Here is a 20,427-nt window from a genome sequence, read left to right on the forward strand (position 1 = left end):
TGGCGTAAGTTGTTCAGGCCTGCCCAATGCCATGGCTGACCCCACGAGGAGACACCCCGGCAGCCCAGCACATCCTTCCAGCCCCCACTGGCACCGGGCAGCAGCTTCTCAGGCGGGCACTGTGTGACAGCGGCCATCTTAGGCCCTGCCTCAGCACCCAGCCAGGTGGAGGAAACATCTCCTCAGCCTTCCTACCCCTGCTGAGGGCCACCACGGGGCTGGGGTGCTGCTGGTGCCAAAACGACAGGCGGCAGCGCCTCAGGGACCCCCAGTGCCACCCCTCTCCGCGAGATGGAGGCTGAGGCTGAGGGTGGCGTCGAGAGGGGCATGGCGGTGGCTTGTGCCCGGCCTCCCACGGGACGCGCGGCTGAGGGGAGCAGCTGCAGGCAGGAAACCCTGCAAGGATCCCCTGCAGCTCCTGGCGGCACGGGAAGCCGCCCTCAGTGGAAAAGGGGCCGGTCCCGAGCTGGGAAGGAGGAGAAGAGGGTGGGTCGTCTCGCCTCCTGTCAGCCTCCTCGCAGCCTGTCTGGCAGCGCAGGCAGCAGCTGCAGGCAGCGGAGCTTTGCTCTCACCTTTGGGGCAGGGAGCCCCAGCTGGTGCTCCCCCTCCACCATGATCCTATGGCTGTGGCTCTGCTGGGCTTTCTCCATGTCGGTGGGGCAGCCAGACTCGGAGCTGATGGCGAGGTACCTGGAAGAGAAGCTGATGGCAGACTACAGCATCATGGAGCAAGTAGGTTTTAAGGTGGTCGTCATTCGGGAGCATCTGGTGGCAGGGCAGGCTGCTAAAACCGCATTTATTACACCCATCCCTGCAGCGTGCCCATGGCTGTGGCGGCAGCTCAGCTCTGTGGGAAGCTACTGCCAACGAGCAAGGCAGTTGCTGGAGGTGCTAAGCCAGCAAAGACCCAGCACCCTGCTGGGCTGGGTGCTACTGCCCAGGGATGGGTTCAAGGCTGACATCCCGAGAGCTGTGCTAATGAGGCATTTTGCAGGGACAAGGGAGTTAACGCAGTGCCCTGGCCATGCGCCAGCCTGAGTAATTCAGAGTATTTCAGGCTCAGAGGAAAGTTTTTCTGCCTATGGTCTCGATCTTACCGTACTTGATTTTTAACTCATGCTGGATTAAATGAACCACATGAGTTTCATCTTGTAAAATGCTCTTGACCAGGAGAGAAAAAAAAAAATATATTCTGCAAGTGAGGGCTGTTATGTTGTGTCATTGTGTGGCTTAGATTTTCTGCGGAAATAAGACTGGAAGGGCAATGAAATTTTTGCAATTTAGCAAGAGAGTTTGGGCGGTGGTATGGGAGTCTGTGATTTAAAAGTCTGAGCTTCAGATCTGTGCTCACATCCTTCAGGTCCATACCAGCTATCATGTGTGACTTTGAGTCACTTAGGGCATCAATTAGTTATCTAAATTTGACCAGATCTGAGAAGCTCTGTAGTAACTGAGATACACATGTGGGACTGGCAGATACAATTACAGGACCTATGGAAGACTTGTGCCTTGCTAGAGGCCAGTTGGAATACCCCAGCATGTCTAAAATGTCACTAGATGCCTGGTTTTGGCATCTTCTGCCATATGATAAGCAGGAAGAGTGAGACTTTTCATATGTATCTGTACCCACCTCAGAGTTGTTCATTCAGTTGCTCATCCCACCCATGCTAGAATGGGAAGCATTTCTCTCCAGAAATGCCCATCTCTCTCCAGTATGAGGACCGTAGCAACTTCATTGTCTATCCTGATTACTGCGAACACATATTCCTTCTTGGGGAATTCAGCCACAACCCAATGTTGTCTTGTAGACCCACCTGTCTGAGTAGAAAAGAATATCTCCACCACTGCCCGTCCAGTGGAGTGGTACCTAAGAACACTCACTTATCTGCTTTAGGAGGAAAATCAGTTATGAATCTCAAGCAACTAGCTTGCAGTGTTGAAATAACCTGGCTGATCTTGCTTGAGGCAAATAAGTATGTTTTCACAGGAGCTGTGTTGCTGGCACAGGAGTGGCAGCAGTAGCTTCCAACAGAAAAGCAGTGATGTATAAATAGAGGTGGTGGTCTAGTCACCTGGGACAGCCAGACCTAGAAAGGGACATCTGTCCATCCTCACTGAACACATGAGCCAGGTTCAGAGGCAAGTGCTTCCCTAGATGAACATACTACATCCCCTATAAGCAAATCTCTACCTAATTCTGGAGAGCATATAAGGCTGTGTTTAACTGGAAGGATCTTCCTACACAAAGGCAAGTACAGACACAGGTCTTTGCAGGATCTTTGTATTTGCAATGAGTGTGGATTACTTGTTGGCTCATCCAATGATTGACCACTCTGCTAAGGTAGTTCACAAGGTTGCTAGTTTTTGCTGTTGCACTAGAGGTAGTTATTCTGGACAGACCTTCACAGGTAGTTGGGTTCCTTATTCTCTGCCAAGACTAGCAGATGACACCAGCTATGGGGTCACTACTAGCAATTATGGGGCTTTAATGAGTGCTTTGGAAGGCTTCAAACATAAAGGTTGATGGGAACTTGGAAATTGTTCCATTAGATGATACTAGTGAAGCTGGCTGGTTCAAAGCCCTTTGATGGACTGATCAGTATCATAAACCCTGCAGGAGTGCTTTGGCAGTAGCCATGAAGTCCTAGCAAACAATGCTGGTGATTCTTAGCTACTGAAAGATGTCTACTGATTATCCTCAAGCCCTTGAAGGAGCCAAGTCATACAACACCTTCTTTTGCAAATCAGCAAGTAAACAAAATGGGTGTGTGGTAGGGGAAGATAAAATCAGTAACCAGATTTCCAGTTTCACCGATTAGTCAGTAAAAACCATTGTGACCATTTCATACAGGACAACAGGTGGATTTGTTCCAAAAGGTAATCCTTTAGTAAAAAGAGTACAGAGGATCACTGATGTCTCATCCCTGCCTCTGCTCCAAGTGCAATCAACTTCACATTTGTCTTGTTCTGAAGGACCTACAGTGATGGAGACTCTGCAGCCTCTCACAGCAGGCTTCTGAGGTGCTTTACTTGCCTGAGATAATATACCCAGACAGAAAGTTTCTTCCAAAATTTAAACTGCAGAGAATTTCTCTCCTCTCCTCTCCTCTCCTCTCCTCTCCTCTCCTCTCCTCTCCTCTCCTCTCCTCTCCTCTCCTCTCCTCTCCTCTCCTCTCCTCTCCTCTCCTCTCCTCTCCTCTCCTCTCCTCTCCTCTCCTCTCCTCTCCTCTCCCCTCCTCTCCCCTCCTCTCCCCTCCTCTCCTCTCCTCTCCTCTCCTCTCCTCTCCTCGCCTCGCCTCTCCTCGCCTCTCCTCGCCTCTCCTCGCCTCTCCTCGCCTCTCCTCGCCTCTCCTCTCCTCTCCTCTCCTCTCCTCTCCTCTCCTCTCCTCTCCTCTCCTCTCCTCTCCTCTCCTCTCCTCTCCTCTCCTCTCCTCGCCTCGCCTCGCCTCGCCTCGCCTCGCCTCGCCTCGCCTCGCCTCGCCTCGCCTCGCCTCTCCTCTCCTCTCCTCTCCTCTCCTCGCCTCGCCTCGCCTCGCCTCGCCTCGCCTCGCCTCGCCTCGCCTCGCCTCTCCTCTCCTCTCCTCGCCTCGCCTCTCCTCGCCTCTCCTCGCCTCTCCTCGCCTCGCCTCGCCTCGCCTCTCCTCGCCTCGCCTCTCCTCTCCTCTCCTCTCCTCTCCTCTCCTCTCCTCTCCTCTCCTCTCCTCTCCTCTCCTCTCCTCTCCTCTCCTCTCCTCTCCTCTCCTCTCCTCTCCTCTCCTCTCCTCTCCTCGCCTCGCCTCGCCTCGCCTCGCCTCGCCTCGCCTCGCCTCGCCTCGCCTCGCCTCGCCTCTCCTCGCCTCGCCTCTCCTCGCCTCGCCTCTCCTCGCCTCGCCTCTCCTCGCCTCGCCTCTCCTCGCCTCGCCTCTCCTCGCCTCGCCTCTCCTCGCCTCTCCTCTCCTCTCCTCTCCTCTCCTCTCCTCTCCTCTCCTCTCCTCTCCTCTCCTCTCCTCTCCTCTCCTCTCCTCTCCTCTCCTCTCCTCTCCTCTCCTCTCCTCTCCTCTCCTCTCCTCTCCTCTCCTCTCCTCTCCTCTCCTCTCCTCTCCTCTCCTCTCCTCTTTCCTGAGGGAGTTGCTTTTACTTGGTTCTAATTTTACAAGATGTTGGCTAAAATAATGAGGGAAATAATAAGGTTTCTAGCAGAGGAGACTGTTTAATTTCTCCATTGGGCTTTCCTTAGCTTTGCAATGCATGATATAAACAGACATAAAATCATCTCTTTGGAAAGGAGCGCTGTTATTTCAGTGTAAGACATCAGGAAGGGCAAATCAGGTTAAAAAAAATATCATTGCATTCCTCTGCTATCTGGAGTTTCACTGACATATTAAGAAGTCACTTGGCTTCCTTCATTGACAAGAGACGTGTCCTCTGTTTTGGGAGGGATTTGATTTGGAGATGTTGCTAAGCTGAGACTTACACCATGTGCAGGGAAGAAGTCGGAGGAGTTGTTGTCGTGGAGGGCGATACAATGAGTACAATTGCATTGCCATAGGTGCAGCACTTTGTTTCATAATAAAATCTGTGGCTGAGTTTAAGTATCTTTATTCCCTTTTTGCACATAACTAGTGCTTTTCTGTCACTGTGCAATAAATTCACAGTACCTGTGGAGAGTTTTTAGGCAACAGATCTGCTGTTGAGCTAATATCAATAAAGCTGAAGCTGTAACATTAATTTACACAAGTCATCCATTGGAGCAGGTCCACACGTGCAGCAGAATGGGGTTACCCTTGCTAAGCTCCTCCACACGGGTGCTCCAGGTCAAAGCAGACACACTGTGCTGAGCTGAGGACAACCTCAGGTGACTGGGCTTGTCATGCCCTCAGCCCTCTCCCTGACAGGTGTCTGTAACCCCTGATGAGTGCTGAGTGCTCTTGCATGGATTCTGGACTGGGGAAGGGGCTTTGGCTTTTACTCGCCTGAGGATGTAGGTGGGTCCTTCACAATATTTGATGAGCATTGTGGACTGTTTAGTAGCCCCTCTCATCATGTGCTGTATACCATGCAACAGGGCAAAAATGGTGACACAGAGCCTTTGTGGGTCTCCATAGGAAGCTATAAGGGAATACACTTCCAGGGCCAAGGCATAGTGTCCAGGGCTAGGGCTAAAGGCTGGGGTTCCTGTCTTCAAATAGAGGGTCTCCTGACAAGTAGCATTTACAAAGCACACTGTACCTCCTTGCCTGCAAAAGCCGCATTCCACTGCTGAGCTTTGATCAATGGGTCTGTTAATATAGAAGAGATTTAGGTTTTAATTTTAACTAGAGGAACATTTGAACCTGGCCATAGGTGATCAGTCACACAAACCCATGTCTGGATTTAAGCAAGAGACACGTCTTCTGTGAGTTGACTAGGCTCCATTAACTCCTTTAACTCTTTGCAGGTTGCACGCCGTGTTCCAAGACAGGCCAAATTTCTACAGAGGCTGGTATGTATCTCACTGTGTCTTTATTTTACCTCATAGGAATTACACATGCTCTATGTATATATGCGTGTGTGCATCCCTATGCCCAGGAAAGAACTATGTCACTGGCTGATGGTAGGGTGAGATTCTAGGTAAAATAATCTTCATTTTGATCAATGCAACAGGTACAGATTCTTCTAATACTTCCCAATACATCTTCTCAACCCCAGATTTGGAGAGAGAACATCCAATGTTACAACCTCAACTGTGCAGTGAACATAAGCCTGATAAAAGTCCATTGAATTTGAAGAGGAAGGGAGAGTTTGCTTTGAAATGTGAAGATCTGTTGTCCTCTGTTGGTGTAGAGGCCAAAATTTGCTGAAGAAAGGAAGAAAACAAGGAAGCCAATATCCTTCTTTCGGCATAGGAACCTAAGCTTTAAGATGTTTACTTGCCGTTGTGAGATGTGCAACAAATCTGTGAGATCTGCCTATATTTCTGCACTGAGCTGCATGGCTTAGATCAAAACTTTGGCTAAAGGGGCAGCCAGTGAAATTGCTGTTCATGGCCAGTTATTTTTCTGGCTCTTCTGAAGTATGCAGCCTCCCCAGCTGAGGACTGGAGGAACTCATTTCACACACTGAGCAGCCATCACATGTTAATAGTTTCTGGTCCCTTTGATGTATGACAGATTTGAATCAGCAGCCTAGAGGAGAGCAAGTCTCAGTCTTATTGCCAGTTTATTACTTCTAATCTGAGATACAGTCAATGTGTTTTGATGAAAGCAACTGATAAAGGTAAAAACATGGAATGTATTTAATTGATCTTCAGCTCTCTTCTGTCTTTCCAAACATTTGATGTAAACAAGCATAAAATCATTTGTTTGGCAAGAAAATGTCAGCTCCCAGTTCATCATAATCACCAGGACGCCTTTATAAACCATCCAGCCAACCTGCCTCACAGCAGTGTGCTAATCTGCCACCTTGGCATTCCCTAGCTTTATTTTTAATAGGGATAATAAATCACAGCAATAATAATATTAAACAAATGGTTTGTTTCTTTTTTTTTTCCTTTGTGCTGCCTCTCATCTTCTGAAGACCTTAATAAAAAGGGGAGAAAACAGACAGACATTTGTGCAGCTGTAAGTCAGAGCATCAGGCCCTGATGGATTGTGCAAGAGCTCCAGGGAGCGCACAAGAATCACAGCCTGGAACGTGGGCTGCCCGCCAAGCCCGACCTAGTAACCTGTTAGGAAACTGCCTCTGCCCCTTTCCTTTATATTTTCTATATACAAGGAATGGTTGATCCCTTCCAGGGATGGGGAGATGAATCTATTCTTTCATCCTCAGTCTTATGTGATGCCCTGAATAAGGGCATTTGCTTTCTCCAACAGCAACACCTATCCACCAGGAAGAGGGAGAGGTGTTGAATGTCTTTTTTTTGTTTGGTTTTGCCATTCCTCATTCTGTGAGGGTACCAGAGCTGGAGCTTGTTCAGTGGGATAGAGAGATATGACAGAGATCAGTTGAAGCCAGCAAATAGATTCAGAAGAAAACCCTAAGTGATGTGGTTCTTCATATAAAATGTCATTAAGCTGTGGAACTCCATGCTGCAGGATGTTGGGGTTGCTAAAGGTTTACATGGATTCAAAAAGCAGCTGTGTAAAGTCATAGAAGAAAAATCCACAGAGGTTTACTAATACCACCCTCGGTTCAGGAATTCCTTCAGCCACAAATTACTGGAAACTAAGAAATATTTCTGGGTAGTGTCAGTGCAGGTTGGGCTGATTTCATGCTCTTCTCTAAGCATACACTATTGATCTCTGCCAGTGATAGGCTGTAGGGTGAGAATTGCTTTAGTTCTTACCCAGTACTATGGTTCTTATGTTCTTGTTGTAACAAGGGCAACATTCTAAAGACTTTCTGACTTCAGATAAATCCATCACTGCATTCACGGTGTTAGACTCAGTGTCAAATCTGTCACTGCAGAATCACCTTGTGTCTCAAGTAACAGGCAAAGGACTTGATCCTCTGTTGCTGTTGAGCTGTCCACCATGCCTGAACCCCTAGCTTATGGTGAAATGCAGAACATGGGAGTGGACGCAGGGCACCTGGAACCAAATAATTTGCTGTAGTTTCAGATTCTTTCTTTTACTTCTGTTATTAAATCCTCTATATCTCTGCTATGCCACAGGCAATTATTGGTAGGGAAGACTAAATGAAACATCAGCTCATTATATCTGGAAATGTTCCTACAACACTACTTCTTATCAAAACTCTCCATCTTCTCCACCTTCAGGATAACAAGACTGAAAACAAATGCCTATGTATCATGGAAGGCACTAAGAACAGCAGGATCTAGTTCTAATCTACAACAATTGAGTAAAAGCCACTAGTGGCCTAAGGGGGGGACATATAGATCTGAGCAGATGTGTTCTAGTCTAGATCCATCACTCTGATTTTCTGAAACCAGTGAGACGATCACACCCTAGAATTGCTAATTTCTTGCCATTGTGCTCCGTGTGAGCTGAGCCTGTATTCAGCAGGATGATGGTGGACAGAGAGCACAACACACGTTCTCTGGCTGTAAAAGATAACTATCGCTATTAGGTACATTTCAGACACATTTATCAGAGTCTTTCCAAGCCTTGAAGGTGTAGGCAGGTGGGGCTTTCTTTCCAAGTCTAGTGACAGTTCTGTGTTTGTTTCCAGTGATCCTCATTCTTCTATTTGCCTGGAATTCACTAGCCCGACAGCTTGATTAGTTGGATGCTCATTTGTTACTGTTTCTGTTGCCGTCAGCTACTGCAGAAATGTTCCTGTTTCATATTTACTCATACAACCACTCACTCCCTTTGTTAAGCCATTTGTCAAAATTATTTTTGTTCAGACAAAAAAGCCTGGAAGTGCAGCTGAAGAGCATATTCTTGTCTCCACAAGTCTTATGTGGCTGTGTCTTTTTATTAACCTCAATAGGAAGGGTCTCAGTTTACTGGCTTAGTGAAGTTGCTCTGTATTTGCAATGCATTTTACTCTTCTGCTTTTGAGGGTTTGGTCTTTGACTTTTTAAGGCAACATACGGATTTCTTTTTTACACGGACTGTTTATTGTTAAACACACTGAAGTCTTCTAGGAAGAAATCTGTTGAGCTCCATGGAGATGTTGCTGTCAAAAAAACATGTTTGACTGGAGAAATGTTCCAATCCAGGACTTGTGCACAAAAATGCATTCCCAGGAAGCAGAAATTGGCTCTCAGCTTCCATTGCTACATCGTGTGTCATTCATTGCAGTCTCTGCTGCTTCTCTGCTGGAAGGAATCCAGTGTGGGCTAAAAAGCTTAAAATATTTTGCCTGAGACATCACAGTGTCACTGTTTCTTATTAAGTCTCTTCCATCCATTGGCTGAGGCCTTCAGGATGGATTCTTAGCAGAGGAGGACTCAACCTACGCCATTGACAGCAGTTTTTCTGTTTACATGACTTGGGGATCTGATTGTATGAATTTGAAGATGCTGCTTCATACACAGTGATCTGAGTCTTTCAAGAGGTCTTACATCTGCTCTTGTGCACAGTCCACAGGGTAATTTCTCTGACATCAGTTCTGGACCCTATGGGGACATATTTTGGGCTTCTCTTCCCAGACCATAGGGGACTAATCTTGACTCTCTTACATGGTCAGAATTGAAGGGTGCAATTTAGGATACAGGCAGATCTTGTCAGTGTGTTTCACAACATAAACGCTGACATAAACAGAGCTCTCATCCTTCCTGGACCCTTCCCAACTTCTGGAGAGTGACTATGGCCTTTGCTCTTGTGTCTGAACAAAGGCAGTGACATGTTCCTGCTTTACCTTTTGCAGCTCACCTGAAACTTTGAGGGCAACCTCACCTTGCCTGCTGCTGACTGTTTTTCATAGGGGAATCTGATACTCATAAGGTGGCAATATACTTGAGCATATGAAGTATTAAAGCCATTGAAACACAGAAGGGGTGCGTTATCTAGCTCTCAGTGTTAATAGGTAACCTTTTGATACCTACAGGAAACCAGGCCTCGGATGTCTGAATTCACTGTGAAATCCACAATCATTTCTCGGTATGCTTTCACCACAGTGTCGTGCACTATGGTGAACAGCGGCTCTGAGGCACGCGAAGGTGTGTTTGAGATGCAGATCCCAGCTGCAGCCTTCATCTCCAACTTTACCGTGTAAGTAAGTAACGCTGACGGTGGGGTGGGCAATGGTTCTCCCATCGCACAGATAGCTCTCTCAGATTTCAAGAACTGGCTAATCTGCAGTAGGACTGTATCAAGGCCTTTTTGCATTTCTTTGGGAAAATTAAAACCCCCACATATGATATACTCCATCCAAGACTTGTCATGGCCCATTGGATGACAGGATGCTAAGATTCAAGTCCTCAATGTACATGGTGGGGAAGGAAATTATACTATTTCCCACCTGAGTGTCCTTTAACAACTACCTTCTCCTCCTCTCTGATTTGGACCAAAAAATCTCTCCTAGCCCTGTTAGGTTTACAGGTGGACTCAGTGACCTTAAGGGCCTTTTCCAACCTGTGACTCTGTGATTCTATGATTCAATTAAAGTTTCAGCAACACTGGCACACGATAGTTATCTCACCTAACTGACTGTGGTGCCTAAGAAGCTCCTTGCTGTTCCAGGTTCTCCATAATGTCAGTGGAGGAGGAGAGCCAACTCCAATTAGCAGATAGGTTCACTTCCCACTGGAGGTGCTAGTCATCCTCTGTGGCTAATAGAGCAAGTAGAGGGCAACCAAGCTTATGCTGAAATGACTCACTAAGGAATAAATTAAGCTCTTGGTTTCAAAACATGTTTGGTTTGGTCATGCTCAGATCTCCCCTAGGGGTAGATATTGGGGCCACAACTTCAGACCTGACCGTCCCAGAAAGGTGACCAGCTCTGTTAGAAAGCCTTCTATTTGGACTGAATAAAAGGAAAACCAGTCATCTGCCATTAGCCAGCCAAAATATATGTTAAAGGCTGTTTCCTTAGGGAATCCACGGCCGTGTAACTCATTCCCAACGAGAAGCATTTTAGTTAGGGAGAGAGCTAATAGAAAGCAGTCATCCTGGGTATTGCCATGTGTATTGACACAGATAGTGGAGCTGAGACCAGTCAAAATACGTGTTCGTTGGGATTCTTGGCAATTCCTTTGCTTTCCAGTTTGCATTCTTTTGTGCTGGAGATTACTTACTGAGCTGGCATTTCAGAGAGGTAACTCCTGGTCTAAAAATGTACTCTGCTGGTATAACCAGCCAGGGAACTTCTAAGTCGGCTTCTGTCTTAATGACTTGAGTTGACTCTGGGAGAGTTACACCATCAGCACACTTAGCCTATTCACATGTGCACAGTCTTGTGAACCCTTCTACAGCTGTCACTGTATATGGGTGCAGAATGGTCATGCTGACATCTCTGGTCTCTCCAGGAGCATTGGCAACAAGACTTATTATGGGGAGGTCACAGGGAAAGAAAAGAAACATAGCAGTGATGACATTGCAAAGCACAAGAAACCTCCGAGCCCTACAGATAGAAGGTAAGTGTTGTGCATTTGTCTGTGTTCTGAGAAGTGACATACACTCCTTCCATCTTTATTTCAGCTGCTTTTCTGTACCCATCCATGGATTGACAGGAAGAAAGAACTAAATAGAATGTTATTTATGCTGCCTGGTGTCATTCCCATACTCCAAGTCATGTAAAATTGCATGTGGCCTTTTCTAGCCCTGTAACAGAACATTTTCACATCCAAGATGCTCCAGGTATACCTGAGAGGGAAAGAAATTTTGTTATTTCCTGAATAACAGGTAGGAAAATTAAGGCACACAGAAATTCAATGAGTTACAACTTCAAGACTACAGAGTTAGTCAGTGGTAGAACCACAAGTAACCTTTTGCAATCATGCTTACTTGCCCTGTTCTCAGTGCTTGGCTGTGTTTAGTCCTCATGCCCAAGCACTGGCAGAAAGTCTCATCCCTTTAATAGCCTTAAAACTTACATGTTTGCCTGAATGCTCGTCTTCAGCAGGACTACAGGGTATTTTCCCTGTCTAATTTCACCCAAATAGCTCTCAAAGATATGCACCGTTGGATGGCTTTTGCTGCTCTGGAAAATCCTGCACTACTCCCAGTTACCTGGGACAGTAGCACTATTCCAACATGAACACATGATCAAGAACAGCTAAATAGCCTAGGATTTTCAGACCAGAGAAATGATGAACTGTGGGGACAGAGAGACCTCACAGAGATCTGAACTCATGAATGGTATGTGGAAGGAGAATAAGGAATTTTTATTTTCTGTCTTTCATAGAAAAACTAGGGAAAATTGAATGAAATTATCAGATATCAGGTTCAAAATGGCCAAAATGAGGTATTCTTCACATAAATCGTGATTCTTGCCACTAGAAATTGTGGATGCTGAACTTAATGTGGGTTCAAAAAGTGACTAGATGAATTTTTGGTAGGAACAAGTCCATCAGGAACCTTTAGCAAAGGGTGCTGTCTCAGGGTCCAGACACAGACTGGCAGAACCTGAAAGAGTTCTATATTTCTCTTGAAGCACTGTATTTCTCTTGTCCTGCCCTGTTGCATCCTGTTCTGTTGGTGAATACTACTTGTCATTGTTAGACCACTGGTATGACCCAGAGATATCGCTGAACTCTCCTAAAGGCTAACATTGAAAAAAAAGAACTTTTTATATGTATTAGAGAAATCAAAGTCTCAAATCCGTTTCAATATTCACTCAGTTGTAGCATCGCCAAAATTTCACATCAGTGAGCTCTGAAGTTACCCCTACATGGCATTAAAAGTTTCCATTCTTGTTACAGGGCTTTTTTATATTCCCTTCACAAATAGTAGTGCCTGGGACCACATCAGTGCCTGGTAGCTTGTCACTGCAGTGCAGCTGTAGTAGAGCAGGCACTCTTAAGAGGCAGAGCATCTGAAGTTATCTCTGTTTAACAGAAGGGCAGCTGAAGCCAGTAAAGGCTAAAGGTGGGACTTCATCTCACTTGAAGCTAGTGAACTGAAAGCTGACTGTCAGTTGTACGCTGGGTGACTGATGGTACACTGTGGTCAATCAGAAGAGAAGAGTCCTTTTAGAGAAGTGTCCAGTGGTGCAATTGTCTTACAGGTCCTATTTCTCCCCATTGAGTATGTAGCTAGAAACACCTAATATTAGGGAAGAGGAATTAATTTGCACTTTGCTTAAGACTTTGCAATGAGTCAGCAGTGGCAAAGTAAAGAATTAAATATGGGTCTTGCAAATCTTCTGTGTAAGAAACCAAGAGACAGCCTTTCCTCTGGCCCTGCTCCATGTTATACATGTCTGTCATATTCCTCTCCGTAAGAAGTCACCTCATCTTTTAAGACCTAACCTCCTTTGGAAACGTCCTATGTGCCCAATGCTTTGTGAAGCATTAGGACGTTTTCTTTCTTGCTGTTTTCTCATACTCAATGATTGCAAATACTTTTACTGGACTGACAAAATCCAGATTCATCATTCACTGGAGGAGGTGGTATGTGACGTGTATGGTGTGTGAAGTTGTCTTGGATTTTCCTTCCAGGGAGAATGGCTATGAGACATTCAAAGCTTCTGTCTTCATTCCTCGCAAGATGCAGGCCAGGTTCCTACTGCATTATGAAGAGCTTTTGCAAAGGCGACTGGGAAAATATGAGTATACAGTCAGCATCCGGCCCCAGCAGCTGGTGGGGAGGTTACGAGTGGAGGTGAACATCCTGGAGAACTCAGGCATAGTTTCACTGGAAGTGCCTCCCCTTCGAAACAGCAAGCATAAAGGCAATGGGAAAGTTGAAGGTAAGGAGAGGTTTTATGACCCATGGTTTTGTTACTTGAGGGGCCCTAATCACTTCTCAAGAAGCGACTGGCAATGTTGGGAGTTGTCCAAGGCAATCTTGGATAATTGTGTAGACTGGTGTGTCATTCACTTTCCCTCTGCTCCCAATGAGGCGTTAAACAAAACCCCAACATTGTATTAAAGCAGCATTGTCTAGGATCAAGACTGCATTAGAAACTAGAGGACACATCTCATGAAGACAAGAAGAAAAATGTACGCTAGCAGCTCATTAGGCATAAATTATTCTGGCAAATCCCAGCTATGACTTTATTTATTTTTTACTTTCACTTCTTAACTCTTGCTGCGCTCACTGTATGACATTCCACCCTAGAGGTGGCTGCATATGAGTGACAAGCAAGTCTCTAAGCATTGCAGGCCATCAGCAATTCCTATTTAGAGGTCTCTCATTCACTGGCAGGGCAATCTCCATGTTCATGAAAGCTGGTATAATGGCTGCAACATGAAAGGGATTTCAGGATTATGAACTTTTGTGTGGTTCAGTGGTGGGAATTCAGTCTTATCATGAAGGCTGATGGCTTTTCTTCTATTAGATGACTGTGTCTATGTGGTAACTGTGCATAAGCATGTGAGAACTTTGAAGCTTAATGAATACAGGGCTGATCCTGTTCAACTCAATAGGATTTTTTTTTTTTTTGCCATTGTCTTTACAAGCTTTGAACTGGGTCTTCAGGCCTTGAGCTCAGCATTTGAGCAGGCTCTTCCCTGGCTCCGCATCTCCTGGGAACTGTTTATTTTAATTGAATTGTTTTTTTCCATCCATCCATGCCAAAGCAGATAGGAAATCCTGCATTTTAGAACATGGAAAATTCCAAGAGGAAAATCCATGTTTTGCCAAAGCACTAGGTGCGGTCCAGGCATCTACTCTTACTCCCAACTGTCCTTGCTCGCTGTTAAGACATTGTGAAGGTAATTTTCCTAGTGTAAACTAACAGTGAGGAGCACAGGATACTGTGATTGCTACATGTTGACAAAAAACCCTCACCAAAAAAGAGGGTGAGCTGGAGCTGGAAGCAGGATGTGAAGTCTTGTGGGACTTGATCCTCAGTTACTCTAAGTGACATAATGCCAGCAAAATCAGTGGAGCTGTTCATGTCTGCCAGGTAAAGACCCTAAAGCATGTGGAGTTAAACTGATTGCTCAGTGTGATCCTACCTATTTCATCTAAATCACATTGAAATCCAGGCTGTCAGTGACATGGACTAGCTTCAGGTCAAGCCTTATACAACTAATTAGCCTCTCTACATCCACGCACTGTGTGATAAATGCGCTCTGCCCCTCATCAGGAGGGAGAGGAAAACTTTTTCACATATCAGGGGGTATCATAGTGCATTGGTGGTATATGGTTTTCTGCAAAACATCTGGCATTGATCAAAGTTAGAGACAGACTAAGCAGAGCAGGCACACTGTTGGTCTAGTGCAGTATGGAAATTCCTATATGTAAGTGACATATAGGGAAAACTCTTGTAACTTGCTCTCCAGATGCCAGTCTGTGAACACTGTTCATTCTTGGCACTGTGCTTCAGATTTAAAGCAGCTCATATAAAAACGGGCCCAAGCTCTAAGATTCCATAACCCTCTCTAGCCAGTAAAATGTATATGAAATAGATGTCCCATTTCAGGATGGGTAAAGCAACTGAAACTCAGAATCCCCATGCTTTATCCTTGCTCAGAATTCAATTACAGATCTTTTCAATCTGGAATTGCCCTGTACAGTTGGTGAAAACTGTTTGCTGTGATGAAATCACTGCTATGGAAGTCATCAAAATGCCAAACACACTTTTGGGGTCCATCATGGGCAGTCAGGAGTGGGTTATGTCTCTGCCAGATGAAGGCTTCATTGGTACTTAGGTGTGTGCCACTCAGATGAGTGTATAGGGTTAATAAACTCAGTAGGTTTGCTGAACTTCTTTCTCATCCAAAGCAAGATGAGAAGATTAGGATATTACCAGCAGACAGACAAAAAAATAAAAAAGAATTGGCAGAGGATCTAATATAGGTCGCAGAGAAGGACACCTTGTTTTGGATAGGAGGGATTTATAGCTTGTGTCCTTTTCTGGCCAACAAGATCTATCATACCTGGAACAGACAACCAGAACTTCCTGCCTCCCTAAACACAAATGGAAACCACAGGAATACAAGGCCAAGGCAAGAAGCATTTCACTTGGAATTCCAGTCTATTCCTGTTGGCTGACATCTCCCAAGCTTGATCCAAAAAGCAAAACATCTGAGTCATTAGATCCTCCTTGCAAAGCCTTCTTGTTCATATGACACCTAAAGACCCAAGTGCATGAGATCTGTACATCCAGTGAGACCCTCAGGGAAGGCTGTGGGGTTTCAAATAAAAGACATGAATTGTGAGTCTTACATTTAAGCAGTGGCTGCTTGGCAGACAGTCTGTGAACCAGGAGTAAACCAGGAAAAAGACAGTATCTGGTCTCTTCTTGGATTTCTGTGGCTTAAAACTCTTCAGTATCACTTGACTGGAGAGCATGGTAGCAATTTAGTAAGTGGCCAGCAAAGGGTGCCAGACCAGACGATGCCACACTGTTACCTGTGGTGCCCCAAATGAGATGTCATGACTTAAAAAAATAACCAAATAAGGAACAGAGGCCTGCACATTAAAAATTGTACTGCCTGATTGGTTTGAATTTGAATATGCAATGAAAACTCCCTTCCTCCATTTCCTATGTCTACAAAGATGTCTATGTGAGATTTTGATAAATATTAATAAATCACCTTGAGAGCATTGGGTGAAAAATGTATTGTGACATCAAGTCATCAGTTAAATGGCATTCTGAGTAATACGTGCAAGGCGTCACCAGCCTGAAACCATTGTTGAGGATGGCATGTAGCTTCAAAAGATATTTAGATACTTTTTACTCTGACTGATCTGGATAAGAAGCTACGTTCTTTTTCTGAGTACAGGTCCTGAAGACCCAGTGTAGGATAGGCAAATTCAGTTGAAAATCAAATGTTTGGCTTTGGAGTCATCCACGGCTCCAGATGATGAGCACCAGCAGTGACTGATGTTTCTAACTGAAATGCCAACCTGTTGTGGCAATAAAGGCTGTTAGCAAAACTAATGAAAAAAATAATAACAGTAGTGTAGATGACCAAAAGTGGAGGAATGGCTGACCTGCCTTTATGTCATGGACCAATTCTCTTAGATCTGTGGTGCTTTCTACATGCTGTCCATAGTCCCAACGTACCATGCAGGAAGCATAGTGGAAAAAAAACCAATTTCTTTGTCAAAATTCATTCAGGATTTGCACTTTTGACTCCAACGAAACTGCCAGTATCCATACCGTCTGTGATGAACAGAAGAGATAAAGCTTAAAGACCTATAGACAGAAGATGTCCCATGATGAAAAAGAGTGTAGGACAGGTTTGGGTTTTTTTTCTGCCGTTTATAAAACAGTGCAGAAATCACAGCAGCAGGAGCAGAAGCAGTAAGGAGTCCAGTGCTGCCTGGTTTTGGCTGTAGGGGCCCAAGATACAAAGACTGGAATTGGTTCCACAAACTTCCAGGGATTTATGAAAAGTAAAACCGTGCTTTGCTATAGACAGGCTCTTGGAAAGTCCTGCGTACATCCTCTCTGAATACGGAGCAGAGACAATGTGATGACAGGTGTTTCCAGGATGTTTCCTTTGTCAGTGACTCCTGCGCACACAGCTCCATCTGGGAGTTGTATTTTTCCCAAAGGAAGATATTAGGCATGTGAGTTTTGGAAAGTGATCCTTTGGCATGCTCCGGTGTTGTCTACTGTCACATACAAACCCCAAAACAGGAGACACTGAGGCCAACGATCCTGGCCTTCGCTGGTGACCTCAGAATGGAGCCATATTCTGAATGATGTCCTACCCAGCATCCTCAGGGATGACTGTCCTCATCCTTTTCCTCCAGCACAGCAGTGTGAGAACTAGTCTTGGGCAGGACTTGGGCAGGGAGACACTAGGCTGTTTGAGAATGACTATCTCTCTTCAAAGTCATAGGTCTCAGAAAGGTTTCTATTTCTTATCGCAGTTGTCCAGACATTTCTATGTGTTAGCAGAGGATGAACACTGCATTTGGGCTCTAATCCTGACTGCCAGTCTCTAAAATAATTTAGGCTTAACTGCTAATCATGTGAGGACTAAAGTTTCATACGAAAAATGCTTTTTCCTGCTCTGTTTACTTCTTTAGCTGAATTTGGTGGGAAGTTTGTCTAAAAGCCCTATTAACTACCTCAGTGTGAGCACAGACCAGCTCAAGTCTTTGGAGCTCATCCATGCTCTGTACTCTGCAATGTTTCATAGATTTTCTTCTCTCAGTCACTTGTTTGAAAAGAACCGGACAATAAAGAAAGCAGAGTAATTGTGATCCAGATATCAAGTGCTGCCTAAAAAAGAAACCTGGGGGAAGACATAGTAGCTGTATTCATGTATGTAGAAGGCTGCTGCAAGGAGGAAAAGAATACTGTGTTTCCTGTGTCAATAACAGAAAGAACAAAAAGTCATGAGTTTATAATCCAGAAAGAAATATGTAAATTAGACATTGAAAATGTCTAACAGTGAAAAAGTGAAGCCTGGAAAGGACTGGCAAGGGCAAGTACCGAGTTTCCATTACTGGAGGTCTGGAGTATATGGTATGGAGTGACCATATGATAAAACTAGGTAGGAAGGGATTTGGTCTGGGAACATGGGAGGAATTAGGTAACCTGCCTTCCAGAGCTGACTTATGTTATTCCAGGGAAAAAGAAAGTTATTTTGGACCTTTTCTACCAGTCTATTTTTTGTTTTTAATCTCCATCCTGGAGATGGGAGGTGAGTGGCTATGAAGAAGATGGGAGAGCTTCCCCAGTTATTCTTGTCACTGACAATGGCTATGTGATGCAACTTTGGAAATCTCTTCAGGGTTTCCCAAAGCACTGTCTGTGTTATAGGAGATGACATTTCTCACCTCCAACGAGTGTTTTGAGGAGTAATAGAGGAATGCAATGTGATTCACATGATCCCATCCAGATTCCACAGTGGATACAAAACTGGATACATGGGATTATGCCCATTTAACAGGTGGGCAAACTGAGGCATGGAGTGGCGACCTAACTCAGTTAATTACAGATGGCCAGAGCCCATTTAAATGCTAGGACTGGAACTCAGTGCTCAGCATATTGTGCTCACCCATCAATGTACTTACGGCAGAGAAACGCAGAAGTGAAGTCCAAGGGCCACAGCCATAAATGATTACGTGCAGTAGGTATAAGGAAAGAGCTTCTGTTTCCAGCATGAGACTGACTTTCACTAACCCTGATGTGATATGGCCAGGCAGCCTAACCAACAACAATGCTTGCTTTTCAGCAGTTGAGAAGTAATGCGAAACCCTCAAATAGGTCAGAAGATATAAACGAACTGTTAAGCCATTTCTATGAATTCTGGGCATCTCCCACACACTGGCAGTTAAATGGGATTTTGGAAGTGATAGAAGACAGATGGAAAATCCAGGGAGGCCAATACAAGCAAATGTGATGCATTGTGTATTAAAAACATATTACCTCTGTTGATTTGTCAGATCAAAAGGCAGATATAAAAGTAAAAACAAATCAAGATGGAGGTAATATAGAGCTATTGATTTATGACTTTTCTTTGCCAGGAGAAATCTGAACTGTACACAGGTTTTAGAAAAAATGTCATAGCTCTGGGTAATCATTCTATAAGGCCCTTTAAGATCCAACACAAGTGTCCTTAAGTGATTTCAATGTATTGGCTGGGACGTCTCTTTCTGTTTCTGTCAGGGTGGATGGATTAGAATTGACATAGTCAGAGAAGCCATGATGCAGAGTCAGTTCTTGACTTTACTGAAATTGAGTAATATCTGTCATTCAGCCTCCTTGGTCAGGACTTTTGCAGATGATTTTGTTTCACATTCCAGATCCTGCAACTATAACTTCTTTACATAGAGGTGGGGACTATGAGAAAACCGTTCCTTGCCTCGATAGTACAGTCTCATGCCTTGTCTAATCAAATGCACTTACAGGACAGCTATAAAACTAAAGCCAAATCACCATGGAAGTGAAATGCTAGAGTGCTATTGATTTATGGCTCTTACTTTCATTCCTGTGCCTAGAGGAGTCTAGATTGTATATGGCACTTTAAAGTAAACATCACAGCTTTGGTTAATTGTTTTATAAATCCACAAGAACCTAAGTCCCGGCATTTCTATGGACTTTGACCTGTGGGAAGTCAGGTGAGTTAGGCAACCGCTCCATGCCTTCATTTTCTTACTTGTTAAATGGACATAATCACATGTATCTGGTTTTGTAAATCACTGTGGGATCTGGATGTGAGGTGGGTTGTGTTCAGCGCCGCATACAGATGTCACGTTGCATTCCTCTGATGCTGCTCAAAGCACTTTAAAAAGGGGGAGAAGTGCCACTCATTACATAGCCAGTGTTATAGGAACGCCTGGAGAGGAGCTTTCTAGGACTGCCTGCACTTTGTCTTTGTGATCAGTACTGTTAATGGGGTATAGCACATAACTAAAATTATCCTAAAGCAGATGTCTATGTCTGGCCAGAGCTATCATACCCTAATCTCCCCTGACACTCTTGACCTCATCTCCACTGAGCATAATGGGAGCCAGGAAAATAAGCTCAGACGTAGATACTTGCCTTATGAACACCTAAACTGGAACTGAATCTCACCCATCTTTTCTTTTCCTTGCCATACCACAGACTTCTTCAGCCATTTTTGGCAAAGATTTGAGACCCCCACACACAGTGTAATTAAGCAGCTCATTCCCACCAATTTTAATCAGCACATGAGCAGATATAATAGAACTTCTGTGCCTCAGAGGAGTGTTGGAATAACCACTGTGAGAACTGAAGCACCCAGGAAGAACATCAGCTGAGAATCTATTTTGATGTTTTCAATAGTTAGTTAGCATAATGGGGGAAACCCTCAAAATCTGGAGAAGTTCAAGGCCAAATATGACCTTTTGTCAGTCTCATGTAGGGATCCTTATGGAGCTCACAGGGAATCAACAGTTAACATAGCAAAAGAGAGTAAGGTGGGATTTTGGCCGCGCAGAGAGACAACAAGGAATCTCCCTG

General features: G+C 44.8%; 1 protein-coding gene across 1 annotated transcript in view; it reads left to right on the forward strand.

Annotated features, from left to right (window-relative positions):
• Positions 1-448: 448 nt before the first annotated feature.
• The window catches only part of ITIH5 (inter-alpha-trypsin inhibitor heavy chain 5), a 50,835-nt gene continuing 30,856 nt past the window's right edge, over positions 449-20,427 (forward strand). The window contains exons 1-5 of the mRNA XM_075081656.1: positions 449-732; positions 5,417-5,461; positions 9,475-9,638; positions 10,895-11,002; positions 13,028-13,278. Of these exons, the coding sequence (XP_074937757.1) occupies positions 613-732; positions 5,417-5,461; positions 9,475-9,638; positions 10,895-11,002; positions 13,028-13,278 (688 nt within the window). The 5' untranslated portion in view covers positions 449-612. The remainder of the gene's footprint in view (positions 733-5,416; positions 5,462-9,474; positions 9,639-10,894; positions 11,003-13,027; positions 13,279-20,427) is intronic.

Source organism: Phalacrocorax aristotelis, chromosome 1, assembly GCF_949628215.1.
Source record: "Phalacrocorax aristotelis chromosome 1, bGulAri2.1, whole genome shotgun sequence".
Taxonomy (NCBI): Eukaryota; Metazoa; Chordata; class Aves; order Suliformes; family Phalacrocoracidae; genus Phalacrocorax; species Phalacrocorax aristotelis.